Consider the following 15,318-nt stretch of genomic DNA (forward strand, 5'->3'; position numbering starts at 1 on the left):
GTTGTTTTTCCACTTGCTTATATCGTCCTCTATCTCTTTTTTCAGCATGTAGCTTTCTGAGTACAGGTCTTTTACCTCCTGGGTTAAGTTTATTCCTAAGTATCTTAACATTTTTGTGGCAATAATAGATGGCTATTATTGTACTGGGGGCCTTTGCCCTCCAAGCTGGGACCTGCACATGGCTTTGCCACGAGAGGACCGTGCTCTCTCATTAGTCCGAGGCTTGAACTTGTCCAAACGCTGTAGCCGCTCTCCACAGAAGTGTTCCTTCCTCTTGGATTTTTTTTTTTTGAATAGTTTCAGGAGGATAGATGTTAATTCTTTTCTGAATGCTTGGTAAAACTCCCCTGTGAAGCCAACCAGACCATTTAGCACTTTTTCTGGAGAATTCATTTGTTCTTTCATTTGGGTCTTGTTTTTCTTTCTCTCCATTTGGCTGCCTTTTTGAGTTTGTTTCTATCTATCAGATAGATCTGCTATGACTCCTAGTCTTCTTGGAGGGTCACTGATGCAGGACAATGTGAGACACTATTTGTAACTGGCCCTGAGTACCCTGTTTGGAGCTATCAACAATCCACAGCTTGTGGCTCCTACTGCTGGGGCTGGGTACATTTGGAAAGGGCCAAGAGTGAACCAAGGTCTGCCTTTCCTAGCCCCAGTCCAGAAGTAGATCAGGCAATGACTCAAAAGCACCCAGAAATCAACCTTCTCAGTCTCTTAATGAGCCTCGGGCTATAGACCACAGCAAGAGGTAAACTCCACAGGGTGGAGTGAGAGGTTTTCCAACAGGGTGGGGCAACTGTTTCCCCATAGACAAAAGTTGTCTGTATGGTTAAGGTCTGCTTGAGAAAGATGTTCTCTGCAGTATGGGGGAATGATTCAGCTCGGTATCTGCCTTCAGAACTCTATCCCCAGCGCCCCCAACCATGAATTCTCCTCACACAGCTCTAGTCCACTCTGCCCTCCTCTGCAGGAGCCCAAGATGAGTGGCTACTACACACAAAACTTTGTGTGTTGGCCATTTAAGAAAGAGTATGCCTGTATTTCCAGTCATGTCTCCCTGGCAGATATCAATCCTGCTGCTTTTCACAACCAGATGTTTTGTGGTGAACTTTCTCAGTACTCTTAACTGGGCTCAGGGGCTAAGCTTGGGGTTTAGATCGCAGGGTTCTCAGGGGGAACCCCCCACAGCTGAGATATCCCTCCTGAAGTTCAGCTGCTGTCTGTGGGAGCCTGGCCAGCCCTCTAGCACCTCCACACTTCCTACCAGTTCCTATGAAGTCTCCACTTTCCATCCTTGTTTATCAAGGTCCTCTCCAGCTAGTCTTCAGTGATTATTCAGGGTGGTTCTTCTGTATTCTAGTTGTAATACTAATTTGGTAGTGGGAGAGTGTCAGTGTAGCTCCCACTTAATCTGCCACTATCTTAAAGTCTATATCTTTGTTTTTTTGTGTGCTTCATTATATCTTCTACTTCTTGCTGAGATATCCTAAATCTCCATTCCTTTCAAGAAGGTTCCTTTATTTCTTTCATTGAGATAGGTTAGTAAGCCAAGATAAGTGGAATAAGGAAACTGAGACAGTTGACCAAGCAGTTTACAGCCATCTAGTTAATCACTGTTTATTACATTGTTGAGGTGATCATTTCACAATATACACAAATACGGAATCATTGCATAGTACACATTTAAAAAATATAATATTACTAGAGGCCCAGTGCATGAAATTCATGCATGAGTAGGCCTTCCTTTCCCCGGCTGCTGGCACTGGCTTCCCTCTGGCACCCAGGACCCAGGATTCCCTCTGGCATCCGGAACCCAGGCTTCCCTCCGGGACCCGGGCTTCCCTCTGACTGCTGCCGGCAGGGGCCCAGGACCCGGGCTTCCTTCACAGCCCCGGCTTTGTCCCAGAAGGATGTCCAGTCTAATTAGCATATTATGTTTTTATTATTATAGATATGTCAATTATACCTCAATTTAAAAAATTAACAAACTTGCACAAATTATGAGCAATTATGAACTCTGAAGAACAGAGAGGAAAAGAATAAAGAGAAATGAGGAAAACCTCATGAAATGTGGGACAATATTAAGAGTACCAATATATGTATTATTAGAAGGAAAGAAGAGTGAGAAAGGAGAGCAGGGAAAAATGTTAGAAGAAATGATGGGTGCAAATTTCAAAAATGTATTGAAAAACATTAAATATGCAGGAAGCTCAGTAAACTGCACATAGGAAAAATGCAAAGAGATACACAAATAGTCATATTATGGTAATACTTCTGAAAGCCAGTGACAAAGAGAAAATCTTGAAAACAAAAAGAAAAAGCATTTCTGCCTTACAAAGGAAGAATGAAAGCTGATTTCTAAGAGAAACAATGGAGGTCAGAAGACAGCAGGATAACATATGCAATGTGCTCAAAGAAAAAATAAACCCACAAATGAGAATTCTATATCCAAGAAAACTATCTTTTAAAAATGGTGGTGAAATAAAGACATTGCTAGATAAACAAAAATGAGGCAATTTGTAACTAGCAGACCCACAGTACAAGAAATATTAGAGGAAGTTATTCAAGCCAAAAGCAACTAAATGCAGACATTAATTCAAATCCACACAACAAACAAAAAGCAATGGTAAAGATAATTATGTAATTATAAAAGACAGTAAAAATACGTATTTTCCCCATCTTAATTTTTTTAATTGTACAAAACAACTTGTATGTAATATATTATTTGGCCTCTAACATAGAAATGTATCTGCCAATAAAAGCAAAAATAAGGCGAATGGGAACAAAACTAAGAATGTGATACTATATGGTAACTTAAATCCACAGGGAAAAAAAGCAGAGAACAAGATATGACAAATAATCAGGTTAATATAATAAAATCTTTTAATATATACTAGCTCTTATTCCTTCTCTTTGCTTGTTAGAAACATTTAATTAGAAAACATAATATATTGCTTGGATTGAAACATTTATAGATCATTTATAGAGATATTATGTTTAATATACCACAAAAAGGGGGAAATGGAGTATAATTATATAGGAGTAACATTTCTATATCTCAGCAGAATTAAGTTAGTATAAATATTAAGCTGATTCTGGTGAGTTACAGTGTACATTGTAAGCTCCAGAACAACCAGTAAAGAAACAACTCACAAAATGGCTGGTATCTCAGTTGGTAAGAGCATTCTTCCGATACACTAAGGTTGCAGGTTCAATCCCCAATCCGGGTATATACAAAAATCAACCAATGGATGCATAAATAAGTGGAACAACCAATCTCTCTCTCTCTCTCTCTCTCTCTCTCTCTCTCTCTCTCTCTCTCTCTCGCCATTCCACTCTCTCTTTAAAATCAATCAATAAATATTTTAATAAGAAGCAACTCACAAAATATAGCAAAAAATCACTAAGGAGGAGATTCCAAAATGGCAGCATAGTAAGTGGAAGCTACACTGACACTCTCTGAGGACCAAACTGGAAAGACAACTAATATACAGAATAACCACCCTGAAAAATCAACTGAGGACTAGCTGGAGGAAACCCTGATAACCAAGGATGTAAAGTGGAGACTGCATAGAGACTAGTAGGAAGAGGGGAGGTGTGAAAAGGCTGAGCTCCCACAGACAGCAGCTGAAGTCCCAGAGGGATATCTCAGCTGTGGGGGGTTCCCACTGAGAACTCTGGGGTTTAAACCCCAAGCTGGACCCCCAAACCCAGAGTACCAGAACTGAGAAAGGTGCTCATATAACATCTGGCTGTAAAAAGCATCAAGGTTTCTGTCTGCCAGTGTGAGAAGGCTGGAAATTCCAGCACCCACCTAAAGGGCCAATGCACAAAATTTCCTGTGCAGCCACTCACCTGGGGCTCCAACAGAGAGAGGGCAGAGTAGACTGGAGCTGTGTAAGGAGAGTACAGGATTGGGGGCTCTGAGGTTGGAGCTCAGAGGGCAGCCACCTCAGTTTCCTGTGTTGAGTCATTCCCTCACAATGCAGAGATCTTTCTCCTGTGTGTTTGCTATACAGGCAATTTTTGCCTAGATGAAGATAGTTGCCCCACCCTGTTGGAAGACCTCTTGCTCCACCCTGTAGTTGATAGCCTGAGGCTAATCAAGTCTGATAACAATCAGACTGCAGGCAGAGGAGGATCTCTTGGGGCTTTGAATCTTTGCCTGATCTATTTCTGGGCCCAGGGTTAGGAAAAGCAAAACCTAATGCAAATCTTGGTCCTTTATAAAGGTACCCAGCCACAGCAAAGGGAGCCACAAGCTGTGGGTTGCTGATAGCTCCAAATGGTACTCAGGGCCCATCACAAACAGCATCTAGAGATTGGAATTTGTAGCAGATCTTCTTAATACACAGACACAAAACCAAACAGGCAGCCAAAATGGGGAGACAAGAAAACAAGACCAAAATGGAAGAACAAGAGAATTCTCCAGAAGAAGAGCTAAATGAAATAGAGAAAAGAAATTTATAAGACATAGAGTTCATAATAATGCTGGTAAAAATGCTCAACAGCATGGGAAAAGATATAGTAACTATGAAGAATGACATAGCATTAATAAGAGAAAACAGTAGAAGAAATGCACAACAGATTAGGAGAAGCCGAGAATCAAATCAGTGAATTAGAAGACGGTAGAAAAAAATCACTCAGAGAAACAAAAAGAAAAAACAATTTTTTAAAAAACAGGTGGACAGCTTAAGGGAGCTGTGGGACAACATGAAAAATAACAATATTCATATAATAGATGTACCAGAAGGAGAAGAAAGTGAGCAAGGAATAGAGAACCAGTTTGAAGAAATAATGGCAGAAAACTTCCCTAAACTGCTGAAGGAAAAAGTCTCACAAGTTCAGGAGGGACAGAGTCCCAAGTAAGAAGAACCCAAACAGAACCACACCCAGACACATCAAAATTAAATTAAAGCCAAAGAGAGAATTGCTAGCAAATAGGATCCAGCAATACATTAAAAAATCATACACCATGACCAAATGTGATTTATTTATTTTTATTTTTTAAAAAATATATTTTATTGACCTTCCACAGAGAGGAAGGGAGAGGGATAGTTAGAAACATCAATGAGAGAGAAACATCTATCAGCTGCCTCTCGCACACCCCCCACTGGGGATGTGCCCACAACCAAGGCACATGCCCCTGACCGGAACTGAACCTGGGACCCTTCAGTCCACAGGCCGAGGCTCCATCCACTGAGCCAAACCGGTTAGTGCTAAATGTGATTTATTTTAGAGATGCAGTGATGATTCAATATTTGAAAATCAATAAACATGATACACCACATAAACAAAATGAAGGATAAAAATCATATGATCATATCAATAGATGCAGAAAAAGCATTCAACAAAATCCAGCACCCATTTATGATAAATAGAAGTATCATACCTAAACATAATAAAGGCCATATATGACGAACCTACAGCCAGCATCATGCTAAAACCATTTCCCATAACAACAGGAACAAGACAGAGATGCCCACTTTCACTACTCTTATTCAACATAGTACTGGAAGTCCTAGCCATAGCAATAGAAAAGAAGAAGAAATAAAGGCATCCAAATTAGGAAGAAGAATATAAAACTGTAATTATTCAAGATGACATTGTATATAGAAAACCCTAAAAACTCCACCAAAAAAGTGCTTGATTTAATAAATAAATTCAGCAAAGTAGTAAGATACAAAATTAACACCAGGAAATAGATGGCATTTTTATACACCAATAATGAACACACAGGCAGAGAAATTTAAAAAAAAATACCATTTATCATTTTACCATTTCAACAAAGAAAAATAAGATACCTGAGAATAATCTTAACCAAGGTGGTAAAAGATTGTACTCAGAAAACTACAGGACATTAAAAAAAAAAATAGAGAAGGCCACACAAAAAAAGTGGGAGCATGTATTGTGTTCATGAATTGTAAGAATTAACATCATTAAAATATCCATGCTACTTAGAGCAATATGCAGATTCAACACAATTCTTCTTAAAATACCAATGGCATATTTCACAGATCTAGAAAAATGGCTCCAAAAATTTATATGGAACTCAAAAAGATCCTGAATAACAATAGCAATCTTGAGAAAGAAAAACAAAGTTGGAGGGATCATAATATTAGATATCAAGTTATACTACAAAGCCTCTATAATCAAAACATCCTGGAACTGGCACAAGAACAGGCATATAGACCTATTGAACAGAATAGAGACCCCAGAAATTGACCCCACACCAACACGGCCAGTAAATATTTGACAAAGGTGGTAAGAGCATACAATGGAGTCAAGACATTCTCTTCAATAAATGGTGTTGTTAAAATTGGACAGATACATGCAAAAAAATGAAACCAGCCCTCCAACTTACACCATACATAAGAATAAACTTAAATGTAAGTCAAGAAAACATAAAAATCCTAGAAGAAAGCATAAACAGTAAAATCTCAGACATCTCACCGATTGCAGTATCTTCACCGATACATTGCCTAGAGCAAGGAAAACAAAGCAAAAAATAAACAAATACATCAAAGTATAAAGCTTATGCACAGCAAAAGAAAACATCAATAAAATGAAAAGGGAGTCCATTGTATGGGAGAACATATTTTCTAATGATACATCTGATAAGGGTTTAATTTCTAATATATACAAAGAACTAATGGACTTCAACAGCAGAGAAATAAACAATCCAATTTAAAAAATGGGCAAAGGACCTGAATAGACACTTCTCCAAAGAAGACATACAGATTGCCAAGAGATACCTGAAGAAATGCTCAAAGGCACTAATCATCAGAGCGATTCAAATTAACACACCTGCCAGAATGGCTACCATCTACACTAACAAAAGAGGAACATGCAAATTGGTATCACTCTGCTATGCCCACCAGCCAATTGGATGAGTATGCAAATTAACCAAACAAAGATGGCGGTTAATTTGCATTTGTAGGTGCCCAGCAGCCTGGGTCCCAGGAACATCATTGGCACCCAGGTCACTCCAAGGTAGGCCCCGTGTGGGCCCTGAGCAGTCTGGGAAGGGCCTGAGCCAAGGGGCTCCTGGGCAGGGCCGAGCCTGCTATCAGAGCCGAGGGGTGGAGCTGGACATCATAGCCGGCGGGGGGGGGGGGGGGTGCCTGCCCAAGCCTAAAGCCTGGGCCAGAGGCTCTAGGCCTGGGCAGGGGCGGAGCTGGCGATCAGAAGGAACTGGGGGGGCCCCTGCCCAGGCCTAAAGCCTTGGCCAGAGGCTTTAGGCCTAGGCAGGGGCCCAGCCTGTGATCGGTGTGAACTACAGAGGAAACACCTTTTCTGACTGCTCATTGGCTAAGCTTCCGGTATGCCACTGGTAATATTCTTAGTAACTTGGGTAATAAGAATCCAAATAGGTGATCTAGGGTTTTTACACCACACTCCTGGAGAAAAAAATGAAGGTCTGCTGCTGGAGGGCTAAGAAATGTCATATCCTGCCCTAGCTGGTTTTGCTCAGTGGATAACGCCCACCGCAGGGTCTGGGTTCAATTCTGACCAAGGACATGTACCTAGGTTGCAGGCTTCTCCCTGGCCTGGGCCCTGGTCAGGGCTCATGCAGGAGGCAACCAATCTAAGTGTTCCTCTCACTTTGATGTTTCTCTCTGTCTTTCCCTTTCTCTTCCACATTCTCTAAAAATCAATGGAAACATATCCTCAGGTGAGGATAAAAAAAAGAAAGAAAGAAATGTCATATCCTATGAAAGACACATCTTGAAAATGCCTACAGAAAGTTGTCCATTTTTTCATGGTGAAGGGACTGGAGTCCGTGTTGATGAAAACACCTTGGTGACTGCGGTGACTGGCAGTGGCTGCAGCAGTGGGGTGATGGGGCTAGTGCCTTCCCCTGATCAGCCCTGTCGCTTCCCACAAAAGGCGGCCAGACTGTGGCTTAGGCCTGCTCCCCAAGGGGAGCAGGGAGTGGGCCTAAGCCATCAGAACAACATCTCCTGAGGGCTCCCAGTATGTGAGAGGGGGCAGGCTGGGCTGAGGGACCCCCCCCCCACCATGCATGAATTTCACGCGCCTGGCCCCTAGTCCTATTTAATAAAAGCCTAACATGCTAAGTGTCCCACCATTTGACTGTTGACCAGTTGCTATGACGTGCACTGACCACGAGGGGGCAGATGCTCCAACCAGTAGGTTAGCTTGCTGCTGGAGTCCAACCCATGCAGACTGGGCCAGCAGGGCCAGACACACCCTGGAGCCTTCCCGCCTTCCCTTCTTGGCCCTGATCATGCACTGGTGGGGGCCCTCAGCCTGGCCTGCACCCTCTCACAACCCAGGACCCATTGGGGGATGTTAGAGCACTGGTTTTGGCCCGATTCCCACAGGCCAGGCTGAGGGACCCCACTGGTGCACAAATCCGTGCAGCAGGCCACTAGTCAGTAAATCAACAAACAAGTGCTGGCAAGGATGTGAAGAAAAGTAGTACACTGATGGTGGGAATGCAGACTGGGGCAGCCACTGTGGAAAACACTATGGAGTTTCCTAAAAAAATTAAAAATGGATTTGCAATTTGACCCAGTGATCCCAGTTCTGGGAATATATCTTAAAATTCCCAAAACTCCAATCAAAAAGAATATATGCACCCTATGTTAATAGCCGTATTATTTACAATAACTAAGATCTGGAAACAGCCCAAGTGTTCATCAGTAGATGAGTGGATAAAAAAAGCTGTGGTACATTTACACAATGGAATACTACTTGCCTGGAAAAAAGAAGGATCTCTTACAGTATGCATGGATCTCAAGTGTATTATGCTAAGCAAAGTAAGCCAGTTAAAGAAAGGCAAATATCATATTATCTCACTTATATGTGTAATCTAAAGTACAAAATAAACTGATGAACAAAATATGGCCAGAAGTTTGGATGCTTGGAACAGAATAACAGACCTCTGGGGGTGGGGTTTGGGGTGGGGGTAATAGGAGAGGTGGGAGATTAACCAAAGAACATACCTATATGCATATATGCATAACTAACAGAGATAGACAATAGCATGTGGAAGACCTGAGGTGGGACAAGGGTTGGGTGGAGGGGGGCAAAATGGGAGACAATAGGAGACATCTGTAATACTGTCAACAATAAAAAAAAATAATGACTTTTTTTCCAAGAGGTTTTTGTTTAAAATCAGAAGTGGATTTTTTAAATCAAATACCTTTTTAGTACCTATTAAGATAATCAAGTTAGTTCCATTTTATATTTCTGGTTTTACTCTTTTTACTACTCTTTGTATATCATCAGCTGTATTTTATGTATTCTTTTGAGCCACATTAAAGACTTTCTGGATACTGTATGAATAATATAGATAGCATGTATTATATTAATAGATTTCCTAATACACAACAATCCTTCCATTTTTGTATTAAACCTCACCTGTAGATGTCATATTAGTATTTTAATGTATTGTTGAATTAGTATTTTTGTGCCTATATTTGTGAGTAAGGTCTGTCTGTTGTAAGGGTTCTAAACTCAAATGATTATAAAAAGCATGGAGGCTATAACTCCAAATAAAGTGCTGGGGACTGTGACAAATGAAATAGTTCAGTGCCAGCTAATCGTTGTAAGGTGGGACTATAGAACCAGTATGGCCAGATCTAATTTTTTGAGAAGCCATAAATACATGCTAAATCTCTCAGGTTTTAAATGCTGCCATCTAATTATATATATTCCTTATTTGAGGATATATTTTTATTTATTTATTTATCTATCTATTTATTTATTTTTGAGAAGGGGAGAGAGAAACATAGATGTGAGAGAGAAACATCCATCAGTTGCCTCCCGTATGCACCCCAACCAGGAATTGAACCCAAAACCTTGGTATGGGTACCCTGACCAGAAATAGAACCTGCAACCAGCCAGGACTAATTCTAATTGTTTTAAAAACCAATATGGGCAGCCCTGGCTGGTGTGGGTCAGTAGTTGCCTGCACACTAAAGGCTCATGGTTTCAATCCCTAGTCAAGGGCAGGTACCTGGGTTGCAGGTGTGATCTCTAGCCCTGAGGCACTTGCAGGCAACAAACCAATCTATGTGTGTGTCTTCTCTCTCTCTCTCTCTCTCTCTCTCTCTCTCTCTCTCTCTCTCTCTCTCTCTCTCTCCTTCCCCTTCCCTTCTACTCTCTAAAAATCAATGGAAAAAATATCCTCGGTGAGGACTAACAAAAAAACAAGCCTCATATGGGCAACTCAAAAGAAAACTAAATAAACACAAAGTTTCACAGCATCTGAGAGCTGGATCTGGCCTGTGACTGCCAGTTTTCCATCTCTGGAGTAGTTGTTTTCTTTTTTGAATTTTGACTATTTTTTTTCTTTAGAAAAAATTTTATAGCATCATTCACAAATTTAATAGTCAAATTTACGGATGTCCCTCTTAAGTTAAAATTTTAAATTGTCTATTACTTGATGTTGTCTATAAATACAAACAGAACAAGATATATTAAAGTCACATTCCTATCCAACTATTTGAGAACTTTCATTATAAAAAAAACATTTATATCACATTTTACTTAGCAAAAATGTTAAAGAAAAATTTTGTTTTACATTTTAAAGAATATCTGAGAGTCAGGACATATACAGTCCAATCTCTGTATATGTGATGAGTCTATAGAATGATATTCCACTAAACACAGGAATAATCCAAGAGCCCACTACAGTATATTTAGTCTTCAAGGAAATATTGTTGATTTTAGCATTCTTATTTGCTAATGTAAGAAATATTTTTCCACAGTAAATTTTGGGGATTAATCAGGTACTATAAACCATAATTCCTCATTCCCTCAACTCACTGATTAAAATAAAAATTTTACTATAACTAAGTTTTAGATGTATTAAAGTCCATATTGCTCATTCAGTATATTGTTTCACATTTTTTAAATAGAACAGCGGAAGTTAAATCACCTAGCCCTAAAATATCCACTTTTCCTTTAAAATATACTACAGACAACAACTCCTTACAAAAATGTCTGATGTGAATTTCTTAGTCTGAGTAAACTTGCTTTTCACCTGAGCTAACATCAACATGCAGTTTTTTAAATCATTTTAAATATTTAATTACAAAAGTGAGCACTGCCTTTTTTTTTTTTTCTCTTTTAGACACACACAGGTCTAATGGCCAAAATGTGCAGAGGAAGTGAGCTCCTGCTCTGCCCTCCACAGTACCCATCCTGTGGTTAAAACTGCTGCTAGCCCTCCCTCTTTTCCAACATACATAGAAATTCACAGTGGCTGCTTTTACACTATACATGTAATGCATTTTGTATTTCATATAGTGTGCATGTCAAAACAAAACCGTCGTTAATGGTCAGGGGTACATCCTTCCCACTGGTATCAGTTCCTACTCCACAAGCAGACACTGAGGAGACCTTCTGGTTAGGAGTAATTTAGTGAGAGGCGGGATGGCCGGAGTTGGAGTGACCATCTGCATCGATGCACTCTGGTGTCAGAGTGAGGAGAGAAGTAAGTCAGGAAAGCTTGGAGGGCACAGTTGCAAGTTGGGAGTCTCTCCATGAGACAATGAAGGGGAAATTTTCCCAACCAGGTTTTTTTGGTGCCGAAAAGGAAAAAAAAATCAGTTCAAACAGTATTGAATTTGCAAACTTCTCCCACCAAAATAGGTCAAATATAGCAGTAGCAATCTAGATCTTTCCAGGAAGTGAAGGTAGAGCCACTGGCATTACTCCTGACAGCCCTATATTAGGCCCTCCAGCCCTGGGCAAACTACTATGGCCTGTGGGCCGGATCCTGCCCGTTTGAAATGAATAAAACTAAAAAAAAAAAAAAGACCGTACCCTTTTATGTAATGATGTTTACTTTGAATTTATATTAGTTCACACAAACACTCCATCCATGCTTTTGTTCCGGCTCTCCGGTCCAGTTTAAGAACCCATTGTGGCCCTCCAGTCAAAAAGTTTGCCCACCCGAGTATCTGCGGCTGCTGCAGTTGCTGCTGTTGCTCCATTTGCAACTTCTCAGTCTCAAAGACAACAGGAAGAGCCAGGATTATGAAGGAAGTTGTCCCAATCCACAAGGCTGCCCTGGAAAACCTGTACATTTTTTGAGCCACAAAGAGTGGGAGATCAAAAGTGGCTCCGGCCCTAACGGGTTTGGCTCAGTAGATAGAGCGTCAGCCTGCGGATTCAAGGGTCCCAGGTTCGATTCTGGTCAAGGGCATGTACCTTGGTTGTGGGCACATTTCCAGTAGGGGGTGTGCAGGAGGCAGCTGATCGATGATGTTTCTCTCTCATCGATGTTTCTAACTCTCTGTCCCTCTCCCTTCCTCTCTGTAAGAAATCAATAAAATATAGTTTAAAAAATAAAATACATAGTTCATAGTGCTAGATTAAAAAAAAAAAAAAAGTGGCTCCGGCCGCGGACCGGACCGGATCCTCTCTGGAAACAACTCCGTCAGACCCCAGAGTCTCTCTAACAGGGTCTCATCTGGCTCGTCGTTGTCATCCTCTTCTAGCTCCTCAGTCTTCCCCGCATCGCCTTTCGGAAGCAATTTGTCCAGGGGCCGGGGAGCACCTGGACCGAGGGCAGCGATAATGGCGGCCATGGCTGTGTGTGTGCGCGTGGGGGGCGGGGGGGCGGGGGGAGAAGGACGAAGGTCAACATGCATTTTAATGTGTGTCCTTTGAAATTCAGACTAATTTTTTTACTTCTCTCAAACTAGCTCTTTCCAGCATGATGCAGTAGAAAAAGAATGAATGGTGTGAGCATCAGCAAAATTTTGCTCTAATTCCAGATCCTTCATTAACTGTGTGATCTTAGACAAATCATATATATTATTTAGGTCTTAAAAAATAAACCACATGATCTCACTTATTTGTGGACTATAATGAACAACATAAACCAATGAACAAAAACAGATCCAGAGACAGAGAAGCATGATCAGACCCTCAAACCTCAGAGGGGAAGCAGGGGAGGGTGGGGGGAAGGGGGAGAGATCAACCAAAGGACTTGTATGCACGCATATAAGCAAAACCAATGGACACAGACATTAGGGGGGTGAGGGCATGAGGGGGGGGAAAGGGGGGAAAAGGTCGCATGTGTAATACCTTAATCAATAAAGAATAAAATAATAATAAATTTTTTTAAAAAAAATCTATCCCTAGCCAGCTTGGCTCAGTGGATAGAGCGTCGGCCTGTGGACTGAAAGTTTCCAGGTTCAATTCTGGTCAAGGGCACATGCCTGGGTTGCGGGCTAGATCCCCAGTATGGGGCGTGCAGGAGGCAGCCAATAAATGATTCTCTTTCGTCATTGATGTTTCTATCTCTTCTCCTTCTCCCTTCCTCTCTGAAATTAATATATATGTATATATATGTAAAATAAATAAATAAACCTATATAATGAATGTACTCCTTTACTCCTTCTAGTTCTAAAATGTTTTTACTGTAATCTACTTCAATCCCATTACTTTCTCAGTTTCAGTTTGCAATATCCATTCAGTTGAAGATACAAGCCTCTCATTTCTGTTACCTCCTTTATTTATTTTATTTTGGTCAATGGAGGGAGGGGAAAGGAGACATATGTAATACTTTCAACAATAAAGAATTTAAATAAAAACATTTTAGAGAGAAAGGAAGAGAGAGGTAGAAAGAGAAATATCAACTATCGGCTGCCTCCTGCATGCCCCAAATGGGGAATGGAACCCATAACCTGGTTATGTGCCCTGACTGGGATTCAAACACACAAGCTCTTGGTGTGCAGGACGATGCCCAACAAACTGAACCACATTGGCCAGGGCTGTTACCTCCTTTAAAACACAAGCATTCATTCAACACTTCCTTACTCTCCCTACTACATTTTCCTCTCAATTCCCCTTCATTTTCCTCATTTTCTAGCTGTTAGGGTACTTTGTGGAGCCCCTGATCCTTGTAGGCAAATTCCACTTTATTTTAAAACCTGTTTATCAGCTCCAAAAATTCTGTTATCACATGAGAGCATAAGTTTCTCTCCTGTCCTCCTCACTGGAGATTTTACCTATGGACTCATTCAGTGCATGTGGTTTCCTCAGTGCCCAGCTTCTGCACCACGGAGAGCTTCTCCAGAGTTTGGCTGCACAGGCTGCCTCCCAAGTATCTAGTTCCTGCAGCAAGGATGGCTTCTCCAATGTTCAGCTCCGACAACTTCCCTTGACTTCTTTCCCCTTGGCCATTTTTCTAGCGAATACTTCCACATGATTAGCTTTTCTAGATACACTAGACTCGCAGTGGTCGGCAAACTGTGGCTCGCTAGCCACATGCGGCTCTTTGGCCCCTTGAGTGTGGCTCTTCCACAGAATACCGACTTCTGCGCATGGGCCACGAAGTTTCAATTGCACTGTACATGCGTGCCCACAGGTGGTATTTTGTGGAAGAGCCACACTCAAGGGGCCAAAGAGCCGCATGTGGCTAGCGAGCCGCAGTTTGCTGACCACTGCACTAGAGGATATTTTTTCTGCTGATGCTTTGTGGGCAAATTTCTACCAAGTTCCACAAGCATGACAACCACAGTGACTTCTCTTTCATAGTAGTGCCTACTCAAAGAAGGTCTGGATCTTTCTCCTGGGCAGAGTGTGGGGTGGGAACTCTCTTATTTGAGTGCTCTCTTAGCCCTAGGAGTAGTAGCTATTCTTTACTTATACCAATCTTATGTTATTTAAAAGTTTTATTTTTCTCCACATCCTCACAAGCACTTGTTTGTTGATTTATTAATGGTAGCCATTCTGACAGGTGTGAGGTGGTACCTCAATGTCATTTTTATTTGCATCTCTCTGATAATTAATGACATTGAGCATTTTTTCATGTCTTTTGGCCATTTGTATGTCCTATTTGGAGAAGTGTCTATTCAGGTTCTCTACCCATTTTTAATTGGATTATGTGTGTTCCTTTTGTTAATGTGTATGAGTTCCTTATATATTTTGGAGATTAACCCCTTATCAGATGTACCACTGGTAAATATGTTCATGTTTCATTTTGATGCTTATTTCTTTTGCTGGGCAGAAACTTTTTATTTTGATGTAGTCCCATTTGTTTATTTTTTGTTTGTTTCTCTTGCCTTAGGCATTGTTAGCAATGAAATTTCTGCTACATGAGATGTCTTATATTTTGCTGCCTATATTTTCTTCTAGTATTTTTATGGTTCCCCAAATTAAATTGACTTATATGCATATATGCATAGCCCATGGACAGACAATAGTGCAGGGAGGGCATGGGAGGGGAGGAGAGCTGGTAAAGGGGGTCAATGGTGGGTGGAAGGGACATCTGTAATTTCTTATTAGCTAATACCTTGTTATTCTCATTCACTATTATAGTCAATA

At 40.9% G+C, this 15,318-nt stretch overlaps 1 protein-coding gene across 1 annotated transcript; it reads right to left on the reverse strand.

Moving 5' to 3' along the window:
• Positions 1-11,652: 11,652 nt before the first annotated feature.
• LOC118654759 (mitochondrial import receptor subunit TOM22 homolog) lies at positions 11,653-12,572 on the reverse strand. Its single transcript, XM_036306198.1, has 3 exons — positions 12,392-12,572; positions 11,935-12,124; positions 11,653-11,725 (listed from the first exon to the last, which is right to left on the reverse strand). The coding sequence occupies exons 1-3, from the start codon at positions 12,570-12,572 to the stop codon at positions 11,653-11,655; spliced, it is 444 nt and encodes a 147-aa protein (XP_036162091.1).
• Positions 12,573-15,318: the final 2,746 nt, after the last annotated feature.

Source organism: Myotis myotis, unplaced genomic scaffold (assembly GCF_014108235.1).
Source record: "Myotis myotis isolate mMyoMyo1 unplaced genomic scaffold, mMyoMyo1.p scaffold_m19_p_4, whole genome shotgun sequence".
Lineage (NCBI taxonomy): Eukaryota > Metazoa > Chordata > Mammalia > Chiroptera > Vespertilionidae > Myotis > Myotis myotis.

What these genes read in the sequence shown, in the direction of transcription:
- LOC118654759 (XM_036306198.1), bottom strand. Translation starts at nt 12,572, where the DNA reads ATGGCCGCCATTATCGCTGCCCTCGGTCCAGGTGCTCCCCGGCCCCTG. An exon ending in TCCAGAGAGGATCCGGTCCG is followed by an intron (nt 12,125 to 12,391) that starts GTCCGCGGCCGG and finishes CTATCTACTGAG; the next exon opens with CCAAACCCGTTAGGGCCGGA. An exon ending in CAGCAGCCGCAGATACTCGG is followed by an intron (nt 11,726 to 11,934) that starts GTGGGCAAACTT and finishes TAGTTTGCCCAG; the next exon opens with GGCTGGAGGGCCTAATATAG.